Consider the following 23678-nt stretch of genomic DNA (forward strand, 5'->3'; position numbering starts at 1 on the left):
AAGATTATCAACTGACTTTGTTGTGTGGATCCTACTCGGATTGACAGGATACTGACAGATTTAATAAAACATCGCGGCAAAATATATTGTCCACATAATACAATCAGTAATCCTTGACAACTGCAATGCGTGTATAGTCTATAAGAGCCTTTGTTTTTCTGACACAATGAGGTTGTCCCGATCAATGCAGATGACCATGAATTAATATATATTCACTTTTATTCGATAGCTGTTTTAAAAAATTACATATGTTATTTTTATACTATCTATAATTCACTAAAAGCAAAATTACAGTTCCGTGATAATTATTTGTGACATTCCTTGACAGATTTATATCCGAAATGCCTGTCACCTTTGACTTCAACACGCAAAATGTGATGTCGGTGTTGTGTAGGCTGTCATCTGAGGTCAAATGCCCATGTAACCTATGGTTTTAAGAATGGAACTTCATGTTATCGCGAGTGCGAAAGCCTTGCGTGAAGGATGTGAGTTATGGTACAGCTAAGTGAGTCGGCGTGTGACATTAATTCACCTGTCACCTAATACTTTACTTCTCTGAGACCGACGACCTGAACCTAGAGGTCACTGTGTCAGGGCAGGGCATTGTCAGGACGTACATACATACATACGTACATGCTTGTGTGCGTGCGTGCTTGCGTGCGTGCGTGCGTGCGTGCGTACGTACGTATGTACGTACATACATACATACATACATACATACATACATACATACATGCTTCTTAGATTGAAATAACTCCTCTAAGACACCGTGAAATGGAGCAGGATACCAAAACAATTTAATGCGCCGCTTTTAGCACTATTCAAGCAACAACAACAACAATGATAATAATAATAATAATTATTATTATTATTATTCGGTCAATCTCTTATATTTACCAATTATAATGGGAGGGCGTGGTTTGCTTAATGTTGGGGCTCTTTATGTTAGAATTGTTTGGGGCACTTTTGAATACTTTTATTTGTCTGATGATCCTCTTGTGAAGCATGTCAAGATTCATGATGAAAACAAGGCACTCCACAGTATTCGTATATGAGTTAAGGATGTGGGACATACTCACAATGGCAGTGTTGTTCTGTACTGCTGGATGGTACAGAAATGAGTGTCAACTAAGCGAAGTGCCATATCAAATCGGTCCAGACTAAGTTTTTCAAGGAGAGGCTATCTGATTGATGCAAAAAATATGTTGAGGGCGTCATGAAAAATGATAAATACAAAATTCTTCGGAATAGGTCCTTATACAGCCTCAGACCTATCCAGGTCAAGAGATCTTTTTCTTTTTGATAAATCCAATGAAAACATTTATATCATTGAATTTTTTGTCCCTTTTGACACTACTATGATTGACAAGATTCAGAAAAAAAAACATGGCAAAAATGTGGACCTCGCTTTAGAAATGTCACGCTTCCATCCCAAGTACCAAGTTGTCCGACTCCCCATTGGTCTCGGTGCCTTAGGTTTGGTACCTCCCAATCTGTTGACTGACATTGGGAGAGTACCCGGGTTTGCTGCCAGGAATAGAGCCCTTCGGACAATCTGGGTTATGCAGTCTACCCATTTTGGGTGGGTTTGACTAGGCAGCGCTTCCTGAGAGAAGTGTGTTGAGGGGGCCAAGAGTCCATTCTTACATATTACAGTGCAGTCTACGTGTCCACTGGCGATTTCTTTCTTTAAAATGTGCTGAAACTTCCTAGTTTCGACTGCAGAGGTCAAGTTTACATCTCACACAGTCCACGCGTCAACTATAGCAGTGATTTTCACATCTTAGTGCTCATCAGTTCCCACCCATCATAATCCATTAATTAAAGTACGTGTCTTTATTCTCGCATGTAGTGTTGCGGTTATATCTGAGATTCTCAGGATCTTAATAGCATTGTTGGTGAGGTGAGGTGAAATGGGGTTTAACGTCGCGTCCAAGATTATTGCACTTATATCGCGACGTGTGTGTGTGGCTGCTTATACTAGTCCGGACTGATGCCGATTTTTTAGTGCTAGCCCGGTGAGATGCCATGCCACAGTTTAACATGAATACCCAACTCAGACACAGTATACTGACTCCGAACAGACCAGTAATTGTTTTAGCCCCTTAATGCCGAGCGCCAGACAGGGTAACAACAAGTACCATCTTTTAAATTCTTTTGGTATGACACGGCCGGGGATCGAGCCCCGGACCTTCCGTTAACCGGGCGGAAGGAGGCGAAAACGCGAGTTGCTTTGACTTTTGCTCAAAGATGATTTTGAAATGATTATCATACCTATCGTATATGCTTTTCATGCTTCATGTGTAGACATATCTCTATGAGCGTATTTTTGTACATCGTAGGTATTACTCAGTGTGTCCTCGTGAAGTTGAAATGCATATGTAAATCATATGCAAAACATAAACAGTCGAGGTTTTTTTAGCCATATGTATGAAGCAGGTATTTGTTAGTTCTGAGATAATATTGCACCTGCTGTACAGGAAAGCTGACAAGCAGTAGAATTTGAAATCAAGGCTGATTAGACTCTACCTCAAGTGCCTCTTAATGATGTCAAGTGTTACACAAGTGAATGAATGAATGAATGAATGAATGAATGAATGAATGAATGAATGTCTTTATTTGTAAGGTTACCACACGTTGTTTAGGATATGTTTAATTTGATATAAATATTTAAATAATAGTGAAATGCCACGCTATTTCATCAATGTAATGGTTACCTGCACCAAGAAAGAATGCTAACATATCGTTGTCTTCCATCATCTCTATTTTAACATACATTTCAACATCAAGATTATCAATTAGAGTAGAAAAGATGCATCTCTCTCTGAAAGTAGACATTCACAGTTTAAGATGACATGGTGTTTGTGATGTATGATCAACGTCAGTTTTATTACTTGATAATATTCCGAAAATCGTTGAGTGAGTTAGTAATTATTGCTTAAACCCGCATCAGCAATCTAACAGCTATTTGCGGCGAGGATAATCTTTGATCCTCCCTGCAATGCTGCAGAATAATCAAAATAACAAGGCCATTTCATAATCATTATTTTATTTGAAAAGATTTGTACATTGCACAATGTTGTGGGAAAGGATTTCAAGCCTGGAGGTCATAGTCACAGCATCGGGTACATCCCTGCAAAAAATAATAAATTATATTATATTTCATTATATTACATCATAACCAAACTATCTAAAATGAAATGAAAGCATGGTGTGCCTAACAAGTTGATCACGTTAATAACACATGACCCGCTTAACGATGCATGTCGATTAGACGTTGTTTTTGTTTCGAGACCGTTAAGCACGACATATCCTTTTATCCATTGTGGTGTTTTAAATATCAGAGTATTTGTTTACTTATGACTTTTCATTTTCACAGTATGAATAAACACTCACCCGGTATGAGCCACATTTCTGGTTGCCAGACTGGGATCCCCACTGATTCCATTGCTGACCTGCAAATACCCAGGTGCGTTATTGAGCGAGTTCAATGAAAAATGTGCTATCACTTCTAGCAAAGATAATTTAGTACGCCTATGTATGTAATATATGAATGAACCGAATCGACCATTCTTTATATAATTTTTGTGTCAGGAGAATGATGTATTGGCTATATCTTCCGTATATATTGACAGATATGTTTATTTCGTATATGTTGACAGATACAGTAAACTACGGTTATAACGAACACGCTTATAACGAACCGACGGATATAACGAACTTACTTTTTGGGTCCCAACTATTTGCTTTAGTTATGCTGTATATATGCTTATAACGAACTACGGTTATAACGAACTAAAATTAGTAGTCCCTTTGTGTTCGTTATAACCGTACCTTACTGTATGTTAATATGGTTTAACTCAGCAATCAAAGTAGTTATAATAGAATGAAATGCTGAGGTACCTGGATGATAACGGTCTTGATGTCCGGGGTAGACGTTCAAGCGCTCAGGGTAAGACGGGGTGTGTTTTGACGGGTAGGAAGGTTGTAAGTAGCCAGTAGACGGGTAGGTCTGTCTGTAACTCGGGTATCCATTGACATGGGACGGAACAGCTCGTCGGTATCCTGGTCAAATTAATAAATTCTTAATGTTTTTGTAATGGAACATCGTCAGTCATCGAATCAACTTTGAAATAAAGGACAAGGTATATTGGAAAACAATCGCTGCAAATAATACGCATGTAATATTGTTACTGTCAATAAATATAATTTAAAACAAATTCAAATTGAAATAGCCTTTCACATTTATAAGATAAGCTGATAACACGGTACTCGTATATTAACGCTTACTTCCATAATGTCCCTGGGTGGGTCCTCCCCATACATCTGACAGTAAGACAACACTACATAGTACACATTCTGTTAGATAAGACGTTATACACGAAGGTATGCATGTATAATAAATGCATACATTTCAGCAATATGTTACTGTAACAAATGTTACATTTGGGATAACACTTTCGTTGTAAAGTACAGATTCTCGTACCTTTTTGGGTTGAGTCCCATCCGGGACTCGAACCCACATTGCCAGAGTGAGGCACCTAACCGCCAGCACATAAAGTCAGCTATCTAACCCACCCAGTGATCCAGTCGACCAGTTGTCGGACTTTCATTTTGTTAAAGCCTCGATGGCTGAGGGGGCTAGATCACTGACTTTGTGTGCTGGCAATTAGGCGATTCTGTACATTTGTTACATTTGATCACTTTCTAAATTGCAATGTGTGTTAAAATATGTTACTGATATTTTCCCAGCCTCAGTGATGATAATGATTACCAGAACACATATCTGGCGTCTATATTTCATTTCAGTTTATTGTAATCGGCATTTGAAAATATGGTGAAATACATTTTTATTTATATTTACTTGCTACCACCTACAGGAAGTTCCAATAATGAACACTCCCTGGTGACGTCACGCTTGCCTTGACAGCGAATTTTGTATCCATCAAGTTCTTTGTTTGAGTGTCACCTGTCAAATTAAATAACGTGTTCCTGAAAAAAATAAACTTCTTTATAGACAAGGGACCACTTGCACAAAGCCAGCGGAACCATTGCAACACTATACAATAGCATACGCGCTGACAATACTTGTAGCGGTACGATCGCTTTGTGCCAGGGACCTAGTATAGTGTTCGTTGTATCGATGAGACAAACATTGCTGTTTGTAATTTCATTTTCAGTTTTGTAATTATCAGTTACACTATCAGTAGATATGCCACGAAACGCAAATATTATAAGATAAATGCTCTTTTTGATCCATGTATTCTCCTATTTCTATAAATCTCCTTCATAATGTATATACTACCGACAACAAAAGGGGAACTAATGAAATGATAGTGAAATGTAATGACGATAAATATCTGTAAAATTAATTTCGGGCGTGTAGATCTGGCATGCCCACCATCCCACAGATGCTTTATTCGGGGCATATCGGGGGACTTAGCGGGTCAGGCCAATGTCCGTATGCATTCTCATCGGAGATAATCGTTGATCTGGGCACGATGTAGTCTGGCATTGTCAACTTGTAGTCCAAAATTTCTGACAATAATTCTATCGTCAGGACGCAAAATTTCGTCTACATATCGTTGGCAAGTCAAACGTCTGTTCACAATATCCAAATCAGTTCGCCTGTTATGTGTGATTCCGCCCCACTCCATGACACTACAGCCCCTATACCCATCATAGTCAAGCAATGTTTTCTGCCAACGGAGGCAGAACTTTGATATGTCTATAAACATTGTGTAAAGCTACTGGCACACAGCCCTCCCCTGATGTTGTCGAGCCCACCCCAATCTGTGCCGCCTATTGTAGGCTGCTAGGGTCACACCCTTCACAGGACGCCTTGCTTTGTGGGCTGCATAGAGTCGGTTTGTGACCATAGATGTTGAAATTCGCCTTTGTGTTAGTGTACGGAATTCTCTATTGATAAAAGGAACAAATATCAATCTATTTCTTGGTGCAGTTATTGTGATGAGACGATCTTGTCCAGGTGTCGATTTTTGGGCCTGCCACGCCCACGTCTCGTTTGACGGTACTTGTCCCACCGTCGGGAGATTACACGATTTGATTTGCCAAACATTTGGGGAACTTGGGATATTGATGCTGCTTATTGAAATGTTGCATATCATATTGGATACAGAAAGAGAAAAATGAAAACATATAGAACAAATAATTAAGTTATGAGATGTCTATTTGCTATGCTTTGTCATTTTTATGTAGCTATCCAAAAGTAATGACGTAAATTATTAATAAACTATATCCCCATGTGGATTCCGGGTAAGAATTGGTCCCCAGCAACCTATGCTGGTCGTAAGAGGCGACTTGATCGATCGTGTGGTCAGGCACAGTGACTGGGATGATGGCGTTCAATGTACTCCAACGGCGTATATGAAACTACACATATCTTTTCATGCCCCCACACTGACGAGGATGGGAAGTTAAGCTCCTCAGACGGTGACGTCATCGTGGCCAGTAGGGTTGATTTTCGCCCATACAGTCAGTCACTGGTTTGCAGTTATGTATTGATAAGGCACGGTGATGTATCGTGAATGTTGCTGACTAGAACAATCCCCAGATTTCATACATTCCCTCTAGATGCCCACATAGGAGGCGACTGCATAGTACTGCCATCGTTACTATTTTGTCAGGGTTGTTACTGCTTACAGCTACTGCTACTGTTACTACAGCCACCGCCAAGCAACTGCTACTATAATAACGTATAATATCCCGTGGCGATTCCGGGTTAGAATTAGTCCCCAGAAACCTATGCTGGTCGAAAGAGAGACTAAACAACTCGGGTGGTCAGGCTCCGACACCTGGTTTGCGTGACATCGTACCCCAACGGCGTGTCTGAGGAAGACTCGATTCTGTACATGCATTCCCCATATAGCTGGAGTATTGCTTATTGTGGCGTAAAAAACACAAATAAATTATACCTGAAGCTGGAATACTTTATGAATATCTGCATTTTAGAAGAGAAACAGCTGTGTCTTTGTAAGGGGATATTCAAAGCTACGTGTGACGTCAAACACATACATATTCTTTTTTCTGTATATTTCCCTTGTCGTCCTTTCAACAGTTTCATACGCTCAGTCATCAACAACTGTCAACTCTCTTGACTGCTTCAATGTATCTTCAAAAACCATGACGGTGAATTATCATGTCATAGCAACGGCATTGCGACATGTTATACACTAAAGGTAACCCAGTGTAACCAGCAGTGTTGTCGCCTAAAACCGACACAGGCAACAGAAAATATTCAATCAATTCCTTGTATTTTCAATATTTCTTCAATAACTGAGGACATGATATAATACGGACCTTTTGGGGGCCCACGGTTTGTACAGGGGTAAGAAACGTTGAGAAAATTTTACGACATATATATATATATATCCGAATAGCAACATGTGTCGAAAAGTGTAAAGGTTCGAGGTTTTAAGGAAGCATACTTCCCTTCAGACTGCACAATGACAAAACTATACCCTGTGTCGTTGAAAGAAACCAAAATACATCAGCAACTGTTGCCGATAGTCGAGTCTTCAAACTTCAAGAGCACACAGGATCGACTAGAGTTCTTGATACGTTTGGGCAAACCAGATTCCACTTAATCAGAAAAGACCACATGTTTCTGAATATGAAAGTTGCAAACAAGTGAATGGTTGCTTGAAACTTCAGTAGACAAAAATGTCCTGAAATGTCCTGCCAAATTTCAATTCACAGGATCCACCATCAGGTTCGTTTTCCCATACGAAAACTGTTTAATCCCAGTTATCCATCACAGGAACGCGTTGCAGAACGTGGACTTGGCAGCTGTAAACACATGCTGCTACCAACCCGTTAGTCATATAGTCACAAGTGACTTCTTTACTGTTGAGGGGGCACGGGTGGCCCAGTCGTCCAAGGCGCTGCGATTAGCTGTGCAGAGTTGCGTCCCTTGGGCATGCCAGAAACCTATGATTGTGGGTTCGAATCCCGGTTCGCCCCGATTATGTTTCTAGGTTTGTCAGCACCATACCCGTGCTCGTGGGTTTCACCGAAGTGGTAAACGTCTGAGACCTGCATCACTTCGGGCTTTCCTCCCACATTAAGCTAACACGCCGCGATATAACTGGAATACTGTTAAAAGTGGCGTTAAACCCAACTCACTCTTTACTGTTGACAACAACAACATTCAAATATGGCCCAAAAGCCAAATTGGGAAAAGCCTGCTATCATTTGGAATCACAACTCTTTTTGTTCTTCTTTTTTAAAAATATTTTCATTTCAATTCAGTAGACATAAATGTAACATTGGTACATGAGGTATATAAGTGGAGCAATTCATAGAATCTTAAAACATGATCAGGTATGGGTTTATACAATTATTGGATTGACTGATAAGTTATATTAATTAGGCTGATAATTTTTCCATTTTCTGTCGAATGTATTAATACTACTATTTTACATTGCGATATTTATTTTTCTATTTTACATCCATCTTTCAATATTTTTATGAGGAAAGGAAAGCATAATGGAGTTTTCTTAATGCTTGACTGGTGAATGTATGTTTTTGCAAGAAGAGTTGTATGGTTGAAAAGATTCATCTAGAATGGTAATATGAATATCATACACAAGTTTCGAGTTTCTAATCAAAATTCCTTGACACAAACGCATTCTACATAAACATGGTATAAATTTTCAGATTCAGAGACACAAAAAGAGCATACATCATCATCCATTAACTTCATTTTCAATAATTCCTTTTTGGTATACAGAGCTCTATTTATGAATCTGTACTGGAAATTTATCAGTTTAATATCTTTGGTACACATTTTACAATTAGTGAAAACATTATTTCATCAAATGAATTGATTAAGGTCATTTTCCCAATTATCATACATCAGAGGAAAGTTAGTTGTGGCTATGAGTTTCTTATAAAATATTCTGGAGCCCTTTGTTATTATCAACAAGTCTCTCAAAATGTTATTTTTGTATGAATTAACTGTGAGACAAAATCTGCAATTTATTGGTTTTTTTCCAATGATTTTGGGCTATTTAGCATTTCTCTATTGTAGTCAAGTAAAGGAAATTTGTCTTGTGATTCTTCAAATATTAAAAATCTGTTGTTGCTACATAAAACTTTTAAACTATGAATACCCTTATTAAACCAATGTTTTAAAACGAAATTATTTTTAAATTGGTGATTGAACCATATTGGCTCTGGTAAAATTTCGTCAATACTTTGCTTGTTAACTTTATGTTTTCTGTAGAAATTACCCCAAATATTCAATATATCCCTCCGAAAGGGATTTGTCAAAGTAATAACCTTATCAATATTTGCACCCAAAAGAAATATCTGTTTTGTGTGAAAGTTCTTTAATAATGACAAAGTCGATAATTTCAATGAATCGATAAATTTACGGGTATCTATCATTCTCAGACCACCTTCTTCATATTTCCTTATCAAAGTAGATCTTATTATTTTGTCTGGTTTGTTATTCCAAATGAATGTATAAAAAAGTTAATTAAATCTTCCAATAAAATCATCGGGTGGGTTTGAAGTGCTGAAAATATATGAACTAATGTTGAAAGAGCCAGAGTCTTAATAACTGTGATTTTACCTGTTAATCTTTTCCAGCTTCCAAATAATCTAATAATTTTTTCGAGTCTTTTTCTTGTTTTTATTACCCATAGATCATTTTATGTGGGATTCAATATTATTCTCAAGACTTCAAAGTTTCCCTCATGCCAGTCTGGTATTGCGTCCTCACAGAGTTTGGTGTTGCTTCCTGCCATTGAACCTATCCATATAGCTTTAGTTGGAATCACAACTTTACAATCACTTTGAATGCTGTCAAGACGTACGCCAAATATTCAGTTCACACCTTATGTAAACTAAACTGTCTTCTTCAGTATTCATATGCATTGTACCCGATGTACATAGTCAAGCTGTATTAGGACAAACAACATATAATACAAGGAATGTTCAAACTGTAGGACAGAGACATGAATAAGTTGTTTCGAACAGAAACCTTTAAGTGGCTCAGAAGAAAGTGATTAACAATTAAGACCTTTCATTTGTACATGTACAATGTGTGAAACGTATGAATGGCCCCTAAAGTGGACACGGGGTAGTTTAGACAAAGGAATGGCATTTAAAATGGGTGAAACGTAGACAAGGTCCTGAAGGTGTAATTAACCATTGTTCATATTCACAAGATTTGGCACCACCAGAGTTCCACCTCTCCCCAAACGTGAAGAAAGAACTGAGTTAATGATGATGACATCGTTAGGAGGAAGCATTCCACAGGGATCAGAGGGATCCAAGCACAGCATCATTATCAGACGTTTATGGACATCGTAGGAATGGGGCAACTCTATCAATGCAGTCCATCATAGTTAGGAACAGAACATTTAGCCTCTCCCGTGAAAGGTAGTAGACACGTTGAAAGTGATATATGTAGGAATGGACCAAACGGAAAGCGTTATATGTCCGATGAGGTGAGGTGAGGTGAGGTGAGGTGAGGTGAGGTGAGGTGAGGTGAGGTGAGGTGAAATTGGGTTTAACGTCGCGTCCAAGATTATTGCACGTATATAGCGACGTGCATGCACGTGTATGTGTGTGTATGGCTGCTTGTACTAGTCCGGACTGTTGCCGATTTAAAGTGCTAGCTCACTGAGATACCACGCTGCAGTTTAACGTGAATACCCGACTCAGACACAGTATACTGACTCCGAGCCGACCAGTCCTTGTTTTAGCCCCTTAATGCCGAGCGCCAGACAGGGTCACAACAAGTACCATCTTTTAACGTCTTTTGGTATGACGCGGCCGGGGATCGAACTCCGGACCTTCCGCTCTCCGGGCGGACGCTCTACCACAAGACCACGGAGGCGGTCCTCCGATGAGCAATACATTGAAGATGTTGATGTTGATGTAAGACGTTTGAATAACGATTACAGTGGACACGTTGAAATTAGTGTAATGTAGGGATGACCTCTGGAGTGGACACGTGGCATTTTAGATTTGACCAACATGTTGTAAGACTTGACCATGATCGCCCAGTTGAGTGCACAGTGAGTTAGTGAGTATGATTTTAATGCGCTTTTAACAATATTCCAGCAATATCACGGCAGGGAACACCAGAAATGGTCTTCACACATTATATGTTGGGAATAGAATCTGGGTCTTCGGCGTGACGAGCGAGCGCTTTAACCACTAGGCTACCCGACCGCCCCTTGACTCCACAGAACGGTGTGTGTCTCAGGGCAACTGTGCAATCATTTTGTGAAACGTTCACATTGGATCAAGTCATTGACAGTTTTCTCTGTACGTTAAATGGTAGTTTGGGTTTGTACTTTTGAGCAATTTCATTAAATTATAAAACATTTTTCGAAGGTTCCCTCTAATCTTAAAAGGACGAGGTATGTGAAGGGCCCTTTCTACCACTGAAATGTTGAATTTAAAAATGAATGAAAGCTTTTCTTTTTCTCTAATTGTGAGTAGGTCCGGTGATTTTTGTCTTATGTTTCTGTATGTTTCTTCTGTTTTGATCTACATCTCCAAAGCAAAATGGCTTGGGTCAAAGAGTTGCTTTTGTGCAAAAGTTTTAACAAATAAGCCAAGTACATGTCTGTCGAACATTTGATTTTTCAACTCTGTACATCACTATACCACACTATATGTTTAAGTAAAAACGTCATTCATTGATGCATGGGGCATTGTCTACAGCATTTGGTGACCATTGGTAGAGCTACGTCACTCTCTTCAAAGGTTTAGGACAATTTGTCAAAATGAAAGCATATGTCATCTGAAGTTCACTGAGAAAACAATATGTGAAATCCTTGACTTCCCCACAGATAACTTTTATGTGGGATTACGGGATAGGCAAGAAAGCAGGCACCAATTGAGTTCCCATCTATGCAGATGGAAATTACTTTCTGCTCGGATTGGCAAAATGAAAACATGGAAATTTGGTCAAGTAGTTTAACTTTTCTATGATCTGATATTGCTAAATAAGGTTATCTGTTTCACAAGACGGAATGACATTGTCAAGTAGGATGCCTCAGCTTTTAGTCAGTCAACTTTCCCTTTATGTCTGGTAATATTCCAACCTTTGTCTACATTTGTACAATAGAGCATGCTCTTTCTGCGAAGATGTCAAAGTCATGCGACTCATGCTCAAAAGTTGTTTGATCAGGGTTCAATACTTCAGTGAGGTTTTTAAAACGTATTATGGTAGACACCGAGAGGGCATTTCCCGTATATTTTTAAGGTAAACGCCTGCTTTTCCATCACCTTTTAAGGACACGCTGACATTTTACATAACACCTGATAACATCACTAACTGATACTGATAAGTCGGAGTCATACAAAGGACTCAACTTTAAGCAGAATTCTGATGATAATGGAAATGGTTTTGCGTTTTATTATCATGTGCTTAAACAGTGCCTCCTGAAAACCTCCACCATCAGCGTTTATTCACACAGTTCAGCCTTTCCTATATGTATAGTACTGGTATAAGTCCACATTCAAACATTGATATGGACATGGTCAAGTTCCCACTCATATAAATACATCTGATAGCTTTCATGAGCTTTGCTCATTTATTGAATTATGCAGATCCTTATCATATCCTGTACTCAAATCTAAATGAGTCCATATCATACACACTATATAATCCTTTATTCACTTCTGATAAATCTGCATCGCATATGATTGCAATAAAGGTTAAAGCCAGTAACATTCCAAAACAAAGACACATTATAATTTGACGTTATTTATTTGAAAGACTTGTACATTGCAGATTATGTAGTGAGGATTTCAAGCCTGGATGTCATGGATGCCATATCCGTATTATCTTCATCCCTGAAAATAGAGAATGTTACGTTTATAACATTCTAAATGCATACCATAATTGGGTACATGATCCTCTATTCAAATCCATTATCAAGTACATTATGGCAACTTTTCATTGGCTCTGTGTACAATACATATATTTATTGCAGTATGTAAGTGAGTGAGTGAGTAACAATATTCCAGTCATATCACCGCGAGGCAGGTTAATGTGGAAAGAAAGCCCGAAGTGATGCAGGCCTCAGACGTTTGCCACTTCAGTGAAACCCACGAGCACGGGTATGGTGCTGACAAATCTAGAAACATAATCGGGGTGAACCGGGATTCGAACCGACAACCATAGGTTTCTGGCGTGCCAAAGGGACGCAACTCTGCATAGCGAATCGCGGCACCTTAGACGACCGGGCCACCCGTGCTCCTTGCAGTATGTCATAACCGAAACAATCACCAAGTAACTGGGTAAGATGAAGATCATTTGTCAGAGTATTCTAAACATTCTGTCACGTTTTGTTGTTTTCACAGGGAGGAATAAGACACCTACATGGTAAGCGCCATGTTTCTGGTTGTGCGTCTGTGATCCCCACTGGTTCTGTCGGTGACCTGCAAATATGCAAATGTTTTATTGCACATGGAAAAGTGAAAGAGACACAATTGTATATTTTACGACCACTTCCAGCGTTGCTTAATTTGCACTCTGCAACCTCATTAAATATAAATGAACAGAAATGGACATGTCTTAAAAGTCGTTGTGTTTAAATATGTATGTATTGTGACTGATAAAGTTGACCGAGATGTTCATTTGTGGTATGACATCAATAGAGAAGTTGTTGTATATGAAATAGGCTTAGGTACCTTGTTGGTAACTGTCTTGATGTCCAGGGTAGGTGTTCACGTGGTCAGGGTAGGACGGGATGTGTTTTGATGGGTAGGAAGGTTGGTGTGAGGGATAGGTAGGGTAGCCATTAGACGGGTAGGTCTGTCTGTAACTCGGATATCCATTGCCATGGGACGGCACAGATCGTCGGTATCCTGGTCAAATTAAAACATTATTATGTTATTGTCATGTTTCTTCGTCAGCCATTTATATTAGAATGAACATCATGTCTAAAATGAAAGAATATGTACATTGTAAAGCAGTGGCTGAGTATGGTTGTATGTCGCTTTTAGCAATATTCAAGCAATATCACGGCAGGGGACACCAGAAATGGGCTTCACACATTGTACCAATGTCGGGAATCGAACCCGAGTCTTCGGCATGACGAGCGAACGCTTTAGCCACGAGGCTACCCGACCGCCCCACATTGTAAAGCAAATACTTACGACGAATATGTATAATTTATATGATACATCCAGTATTAATAAAGTAAATGCCATAACCTGTGCTGAAAAATGAAATCACGTTCATAAGAGAGGATTACAAAATAAAGTGAGCTAAGTAAAAAAGCCTTACAGACAAATACGTATATTTTAAAGTTTACTGCCAGAAACGGGGAGTAACTTTACAAGTTTATAAGCTTAGCGTATAACAATAAGAATATAAGAATCCTAAACTATTAATTTTTGTCAGATACAGAATGATATGTGATAATAAAGACTCACTTTTATAATGTCCCTGAGAGTGTCCTCCCCACACATCTGGAAGGAATACAAGTCTACATGAACAAATCTGTTTCATAAGACGTTGTACATGAAGGTGTACGTATATATTGAATGCATACATTTAAAAAATATAGAAGGGGGTGGTTAAACAAGTCGTAAACGCACCAGACGTATGCATATCGGTTTTCAAAGAAAACACTGCATTGATACTTCCTTTGCAATAAACGTAGAATTCATTATTCCATTCTGATAACAAACTTCTTATGTATTTCATTTGCCTATAATGGTTTATAGATTATTTTTTTAAACAAGTTTCATTATAGTGATTTTTATTTTACTTATTGGTACACTAGTGAGTCAAAATTGAAGTGGGGTTTAACGTCACGTTCAATATTATTGCACACATAATTATAAAGCGATGTGATTGCACGTCTGTGTGTGGTTGCGTGTACGAGTCCGGACTAATGCCGGTTTTGTAAGGCTATGGCATGCCACAGTTTAACATAGATACCCAAAATAGACACAGTATCCTGACTCCGAGCCGACCAGTCCTTGTTTTGTCCACGTTGGAAAGATATACGATGTACCTCTGTCACACATACAAGTATCGAAAGCATTGTCTTCTTTTTAACAACTAACCCTTTTATCCTCATAAGAAATCTCTGCTAAAAGCAGAGTCCATTCTACGTCGTAAATACATGCAAAGGCAAGTTAAGTGTTCACCTAAACAAGTATGGAAACATAGAAATCAAAAGATGCATCGGGCATCATCATGGTCACTGATGCGTCAAAATTATACTCCTTGAAAGTGGGTGCGAAGTTGTCTATGTTCGATAAGTCTTATTAATTGATACTGCTATTGACAATTTCTTTTATAATTTTCTACTTTGGATATTATGTAATTCAAGTTGATGCTTAACAGAAATTACATAATCAAGACTAAATCAAGACCTAATCAAGGCGGATAATCGAGACTGGTTATTCTCTGGCATTGACGTTTTATCTTAAATCACCAGCAGGATACGTATATGGGTAATAGTTGCTTGGGTAGCTCTTAGGTAGGCATTGGTCCCTGTATTGCACATCCGGGTACTGACCGTAGGGTGGATATCGGTTATAAACAGCACGAGAACATACAGAGGCGCCTGCAAACAAAAGGACGTTTACCCTCTTTATTTTTGAAAAATATTCCCTTTGATATTGAATCCAGTCAGACTAGACTATGCTAGATGTTGAATTGTTCAACAAACCTCATCAGCTGCATAGTTGAATGCATCAATCAGTATTAACATTCGGATATTCAGAACTTCAAGTGCATGCTTATATAAGGTCAAACGTTGCTTCACGTACCAGCAGGGTAATGGTTGTTCTGGTAGTTGTTAGGGACGTACTGGCCCCTGTATTGCTGCCCGTAGGATGGGTACTGGTTGTACACAGCACCGGAACATACAAAAGCGCATGCGCACAGTAGAACGAGAGACAAGACAGATTCCATGGTTGAGATTCTGCAAATATAACATGATTCTGTTAAATATCGTCATAATATTGACTGAATTTTTATGTTAACATAGGTTCAATAAACAAAGGTTAAGTTGATAATTGGACGGTGGGGTTCCCTAGTGGTTAACGCGTTCGCTTGGCACGCCGAAGATCCGGGTTCGATTGTCCACATGGGTACAATGCGTGAAGCCCATTTCTGGCGGCCCCCGCCCCCCAACTTATTTACCAAGTTAATAATTGAATTCTTCCATGCCTGTGTTGTGAACGAATAACCTTTTTAAATATTAGAATACACCTCTTCATTTTGGAAGAAGTACAAAAATGTTACCCATGTAAAAGAACAATTTGTCCATAAATTTCAGTGAGAAATAGTAAGTACCAGAATACTCTTACCAGAATATCCAGCTGTAAGACCAGGGATGAGAGCTGATGTGATAAGCTGGGCCTTATATAGGATTGACTAGACACATTGATTGATGCAAGGAAATCAGCATTTCCTTATTACCTGCTATTTTTTATGTTAAGAGCTACAGCCAATAAAACAAATTACTGTGACCTCATGGATTAATGACAACGAATTTCGCAAGTAAACCATCCCTTCAAACTCTATTTTTGTGTGTCATCTGTTATGTACGATGAGAAAGAAATCAACTGTTAAATGCTAAATATACAGTGACTGCTTTGTTCAAATCGATGAGGCAAGCATTGCTGTTTGTAATTGTAAACTGTGTCAGGAATGGATTGTGAACTGACATTGACCATAACAAGTAAACAGTTATCTATTCTACTAGTGATACTGATACCAATACCTATATTACTGATGCTAATTAACACTGCTAGTTTGTTTTTTTTATGAAGTTAACTGCTACTACTACTACTACTACTACTACTACTACTACTACTACTACTACTACTACTACTACTACTACTACTACTACTATTACTACTACTAAAGCTTCTACTGGGGGCACGGGTGGCCCAGGCCATGTCGTCTAAGCCACCGCAATTTGCTGTACAGAGTTGCATCCCTAGGCACACCAGGAACATGTGATTGTGTGTTCGAATCCTGGTTCCTGGTTCGAATTATGTTTCTAGGTTTGTCAGCACCATACCCGTGCTCGTGGGTTTCACTTAAGAGGTAACGTCTCAGACCAGCATCACTTCGGGCTTTAAGCTGAGACGCCGTGATATAACTGGAATACTGTTAAAAGCGGCGATAAACCTCACTCACCTCACTCACTCACTCACTCACTCACTCACTCACTCACTCACTCACTCACTCACTCACTCACTCACTCACACACTCACTCACTCACTCACTCACTCACTACTATTACTACTTCTGCTGCTTCGGCGACTGCTACTATTACTACTGTTACGACCACAAACCAATGAGTCACTGAGTCTTTCTTTGTCTCTGTACTGAAATGATACAGGTCCATAGTGAGTGAGTGAGTGAGTATGGTTTTACGCCGCTTTTAGCAATATTCCAGCAATATCACGGCGGGGGACACCAGAAACGGGCTTCACACACAGCGAACGCTTTAACCACTAGGCTACCCGACCGCCCCACAGGTCCATAGTACCTGTATTACAATGTGTATGGCATGGCACGATATTATTATTTCCAACATAAGATTGTACATCTTGATGATAATCAATAAAGGAATCCCATTTTAGGGAACTTATCCTATGAAAATAAAACCCTAATCAGTCACTTCTAATCCAATGCTTCAGTCCACAATAACTGTACCTACTGGTGGTACCACTTCAGCTGCACATGTAACAAAATATGTTGTTGTTACTGTCCAGAGATCTCTTTCATATATTTTGAATATAATTTTTTATCTGTTTCGGTGTATGATCGAGACTCGTTCTCTGGCGTTGTCTTTTTGTATTTACTGCTGACTTTTTTTATAGTTACCTCTGCCGCTACTACAGACAAGTGTGTAAACACTATCACTTATAATAACGGAAAGAAAAGAAAAACGCAAAGGAATAGGACATTTATTTCCAAGCTTTCATGACTCACTCTGCGTCTCGCTAACCGGAGATGACAACTCATACTGCTACTATTACTGCTTGGTGAATGCGACTGCTACTATTCGCTATGTCAATACATTAACATGACAACTCATACTGCTACTGTTACTGCTTGGTGAATGCGACTGCTACTATTCGCTATGTCAATACATTTAACACGACAACTCATACTGCTACTGTTACTGCTTGGTGAATGCGACTGCTACTATTCGCTATGTCAATACATTTAACATGACAACTCATACTGCTACTATTACTGCTTGATGAGTGCGCCTGCTACTATTCGCTATGTCAATACAATAAACATGACAACTCATACTACTATTGTTACTGCTTGGCGAATGCGACTGCTACTATTCGCTATGTCAATACATTTAACACGACAACTCATACTGCTACTGTTACTGCTTGGTGAAATCGACTGCTACTATTCGCTATGTCAATACAATAAACATGACAACTCATACTACTATTGTTACTGCTTGGCGAATGCGACTGCTACTATTCGCTATGTCAATACATTTAACAAAACAACTCATACTGCTACTGTTACTGCTTGGTGAAATCGACTGCTACAATTCGCTATGTTAATACATTTAACGTGACAACTTATACTGCTTCTATTACTGCTTGGTGAATGCGACTGCTACTATTCGCTATGTCAATACATTTAACATGACAACTCATACTGCTACTATTACTGCTTGGTGAATGCGACTGCTACTATTCGCTATGTCAATACATTTAACACGACAACTCATACTGCTACCATTACTGCTTGGTGAATGCGACTGCTACTATTCGCTATGTCAATACATTTAACACGACAACTCATACTGCTACTGTTACTGCTTGGTGAATGCGACTGCTACTATTCGCTATGTCAATACATTTAACATGACAACTCATACTGCTACTATTACTGCTTGGTGAATGCGACTGCTACTATTCGCTATGTCAATACATTTAACATGACAACTCATACTGCTACTGTTACTGCTTGGTGAATGCGACTGCTACTATTCGCTATGTCAATACATTTAACACGACAACTCATACTGCTACCATTACTGCTTGGTGAATGCGACTGCTACTATTCGCTATGTCAATACATTTAACATGACAACTCATACTGCTACTGTTACTGCTTGGTGAATGCGACTGCTACTATTCGCTATGTCAATACATTTAACACGACAACTCATACTGCTACCATTACTGCTTGGTGAATGCGACTGCTACTATTCGCTATGTCAATACATTTAACATGACAACTCATACTGCTACTGTTACTGCTTGGTGAATGCGACTGCTACTATTCGCTATGTCAATACATTTAACATGACAACTCATACTGCTACTGTTACTGCTTGGTGAATGCGACTGCTACTATTCGCTATGTCAATACATTTAACATGACAACTCATACTGCTACTGTTACTGCTTGGTGAATGCGACTGCTACTATTCGCTATGTCAATACATTTAACATGACAACTCATACTGCTACCATTACTGCTTGGTGAATGCGACTGCTACTATTCGCTATGTCAATACATTTAACATGACAACTCATACTGCTACTATTACTGCTTGGTGAATGTGACTGCTACTATTCGCTATGTCAATACATTTAACACGACAACTCATACTGCTACCATTACTGCTTGGTGAATGCGACTGCTACTATTCGCTATGTCAATACATTTAACACGACAACTCATACTGCTACTATTACTGCTTGGTGAATGCGACTGCTACTATTCGCTATGTCAATACATTTAACATGACAACTCATACTGCTACTGTTACTGCTTGGTGAATGCGACTGCTACTATTCGCTATGTCAATACATTTAACATGACAACTCATACTGCTACTGTTACTGCTTGGTGAATGCGACTGCTACTATTCCCTATGTCAATACATTTAACATGACAACTCATACTGCTACTGTTACTGCTTGGTGAATGCGACTGCTACTATTCGCTATGTCAATACATTTAACACGACAACTCATACTGCTACTATTACTGCTTGGTGAATGCGACTGCTACTATTCGCTATGTCAATACATTTAACATGACAACTCATACTGCTACTGTTACTGCTTGGTGAATGCGACTGCTACTATTCGCTATGTCAATACATTTAACATGACAACTCATACTGCTACTGTTACTGCTTGGTGAATGCGACTGCTACTATTCGCTATGTCAATACATTTAACACGACAACTCATACTGCTACTATTACTGCTTGATGAGTGCGACTGCTACTATTCGCTATGTCAATACAATAAACATGACAACTCATACTACTATTGTTACTGCTTGGCGAATGCGACTGCTACTATTCGCTATGTCAATACATTTAACAAAACAACTCATACTGCTACTGTTACTGCTTGGTGAAATCGACTGCTACAATTCGCTATGTTAATACATTTAACGTGACAACTTATACTGCTTCTATTACTGCTTGGTGAATGCGACTGCTACTATTCGCTATGTCAATACATTTAACATGACAACTCATACTGCTACTATTACTGCTTGGTGAATGCGACTGCTACTATTCGCTATGTCAATACATTTAACACGACAACTCATACTGCTACCATTACTGCTTGGTGAATGCGACTGCTACTATTCGCTATGTCAATACATTTAACATGACAACTCATACTGCTACTGTTACTGCTTGATGAGTGCGACTGCTACTATTCGCTATGTCAATACATTTAACACGACAACTCATACTGCTACTGTTACTGCTTGGTGAATGCGACTGCTACTATTCGCTATGTCAATACATTTAACACGACAACTCATACTGCTACTGTTACTGCTTGGTGAATGCGACTGCTACTATTCGCTATGTCAATACATTTAACACGACAACTCATACTGCTACTGTTACTGCTTGGTGAATGCGACTGCTACTATTCGCTATGTCAATACATTTAACATGACAACTCATACTGCTACTGTTACTGCTTGGTGAATGCGACTGCTACTTTTCGCTATGTGAATACATTTAACATGATAACTTATACATGCAGTTCCATCTCTACACATCTACATATTCTTTCCATTGTCAATAAGTAACCGACGTGTGTCGCAGTGAATCACCTGGGGTTTTTCCGCTGTCAGTGTGTAAAGATTAACGTGTGTTGCAGCTGGCAAACTGCTGATTCACTGCACTTCGGATATCTTGGTAATCTCAGACAGTGTGACATCAATGAGCCATTCCCACACAGGTTTTCAACCACACATTCGTCAAACATGTCAAATCTCACGCCTCCTTTAATATATTGTTAATGAGAACGACTGGCTTTTTTCTGAAATTTCAACGTCATTGTGAAATATTATGTAATGTAATTGTCGATCAGAAAACAGATTGCATTGACGCCTAAGTCGGTTATTAAACTCTACAATAGACATACTAATGAAGACGTCACTTTGACGTCATTTCAGCTAAAAAACATCTTTTTCACATAAAATGAAGCAATGTACGTAGAAAGGTACAGTACATACTGATTTTAGTGCATCCTTTTCTACTTTACAAAACTTTATAAGAACCCGTCCAATTCATTCAAACATTATTTATTTAGTTACATATATACACACTGTACAGTCATGAATATTAATTTTCCGTGAAAGTCTTTGATTGAAGTTACTGTTACGTTTCCAAACTGCCTGGCACATTCTAAAATTTACTGGTCGATACATTCGCATATTATTCAATGCTTTATAAATTGTAATTATCCTCACCTAAACATGTCCAAGTCTAAGTTCCGATAATAGTTACAAATACACGTCCTAGTATACTAAAATCATAAAGAATTAACATCCTTGATCTGGAATATAAATAATTCTACGCTGTTTTCTTCTACTCATCAAGTTTATGGGAACATACCGCATCATTTACTTGAGTGTATTATTTTGAAAAGAAGTAATATTCAGGCAGACATAAAATGCCACATATTTTATAAAGATTCAAGTCATTTGTTGACAGAATGTCAAATACCTACGCATAAACTAACTATGAACAGAACGTGAAGTGATTTTTTTATCATAATAATGGTGTTCAATAAACTTAACCATGTTAAACGTTAAGGGATCGATTCAAGTCAAATCTGCCGTTAAAGGAAATGACAATAAATATTACAGTGATACTACAAGAAGAAGAAGAAAATACAAAGAAAAAGAATAAATATTACCACTGACAACTACTACTACTGTCAGTACTTACATCACTATTATCATATTAAGAAGGAGATGCAGAAAAAGAAGAGGAAGAAGAATGAAGAAGAGGAAGAAGAAGAAGACAAGAAAAAGAAAAACAATAAATATTACCAGTGACAACTACAACTATTACTAAGAACTACAAGAAAAAGGAGAAGAAGAAGACAAGAAAAAGATAAACAATAAATATTACCAGGGACAACTACTACTATTACTAAGAACTACAAGAAAAAGGAGAAGAAGAAGACAAGAAAAAGATAAACAATAAATATTACTAGTGACAACTACTACTATTACTAAGAACTACAAGAAAAAGAAGAAGAAGAAGACAAGAAAAAGATAAACAATAAATATTACCACTGACTACTACTATTACTGAAACTACAACAAGAAGAGGAAGAAGAAGACAAGAAAAAGAAAAAGAATAAATATTACCACTGACTACTACTACTGCTATTATTATTATTATTATTAGAAGAAGAAGAAGAAGAAGAAGCAGAAGAAGAAGAAGAAGAAACTGCTGAGTCACTGCACTTTTTTATCACAGTAATTTGTCTGTCACTGTGACGTCAAGGACAGATTCACACATAGGTTTCCACCACACATTCATCAAAATATGTCACATGTCAAATCTCTTGTCGGCTTTAAGAGTAAGGTAAAGAAAATGAATATTCTTATTGCCTATTCTGAAACGTCATTGTGAAATATCATATGACATATTTGATCAGAAAACAGATTGCAATGACGCCTCAGTTTGTTATTAAACTCTACAAGTGCACTGCTGGTCTCCTTAAACCACCACTCAGGAAACTTGGTAATGCAATTATTAACCATTTTGAAAGACAATAACCCACGACAGCTATGTCAATCCAAATGCATCCTTTTTCCATGAATTAAAACAGTGCTAAAAAGACCTCACTGATTCCCGCGTTAAATACATATATCAGTTTTGTTCGAACAACATTTTAGAGTAATTAGCATTATTCGACATGTACATGTAGTAGCATAACGTTTGATGTTTACACATACGCATCATGATCATGAAAACTTTACTTCATAAACTGCTTTTTGTCTTCATATAAACAAGTCAATCTCTCGGTTTCGATTGGGGCGGTGGGGTAGTCTAAATGTTAAAGCGTTCGCTCGTCACGCCGAGGACCCGGGTTCGATTCCCGACATGCGTACAATGTGTGAAGCCTATTTCGTGTGTGATACTGCTACAATATTGCTGAAAGCGACATAAAACCACACTATCACTCGGTTCTCGATAATCGTAAAGTGAGACACGTCTTGGTAAATAAATATCGTAAATGATTAACATTCTTGATCGAGAACATTATCAACACTTTCTTATCTAATTTTCAAACAACCTTCTTACTTTTTTCATTAAATGTTTTATGGTTGACACTTCTTAATTTATTCTGTAATAATAATAATAACCGTTCGAAAGGCATAC

The 23678-nt window shown here is 38.4% G+C and overlaps 1 protein-coding gene across 1 annotated transcript; it reads right to left on the bottom strand.

Moving 5' to 3' along the window:
- Window positions 1–12738: 12738 nt before the first annotated feature.
- LOC124111474 lies at window positions 12739–16355 on the bottom strand. Its single transcript, XM_046471195.2, has 6 exons — window positions 16324–16355; window positions 15781–15935; window positions 14431–14466; window positions 13684–13860; window positions 13373–13431; window positions 12739–12843 (listed from the first exon to the last, which is right to left on the bottom strand). The coding sequence occupies exons 2-6, from the start codon at window positions 15923–15925 to the stop codon at window positions 12838–12840; spliced, it is 423 nt and encodes a 140-aa protein (XP_046327151.2). The 5' UTR covers window positions 15926–15935; window positions 16324–16355; the 3' UTR covers window positions 12739–12837.
- Window positions 16356–23678: the final 7323 nt, after the last annotated feature.

Source organism: Haliotis rufescens, unplaced genomic scaffold (genome assembly GCF_023055435.1).
Source record: "Haliotis rufescens isolate VD_foot unplaced genomic scaffold, xgHalRufe1.0.p SCAF_21, whole genome shotgun sequence".
In the NCBI taxonomy this organism is placed as follows: Eukaryota; Metazoa; Mollusca; class Gastropoda; order Lepetellida; family Haliotidae; genus Haliotis; species Haliotis rufescens.

Coding starts and splice junctions, on each gene's coding strand:
- LOC124111474 (XM_046471195.2), bottom strand. CDS start 15,925: ATGGAATCTGTCTTGTCTCTCGTTCTACTGTGCGCATGCGCTTTTGTA. Junction 14,467..15,780: donor GAACAACCATTACCCTGCTG/GTACGTGAAGCA, acceptor TATTCCTTCCAG/ATGTGTGGGGAGGACACTCT. Junction 13,432..13,683: donor TCAAGACAGTTACCAACAAG/GTACCTAAGCCT, acceptor GCATATTTGCAG/GTCACCGACAGAACCAGTGG.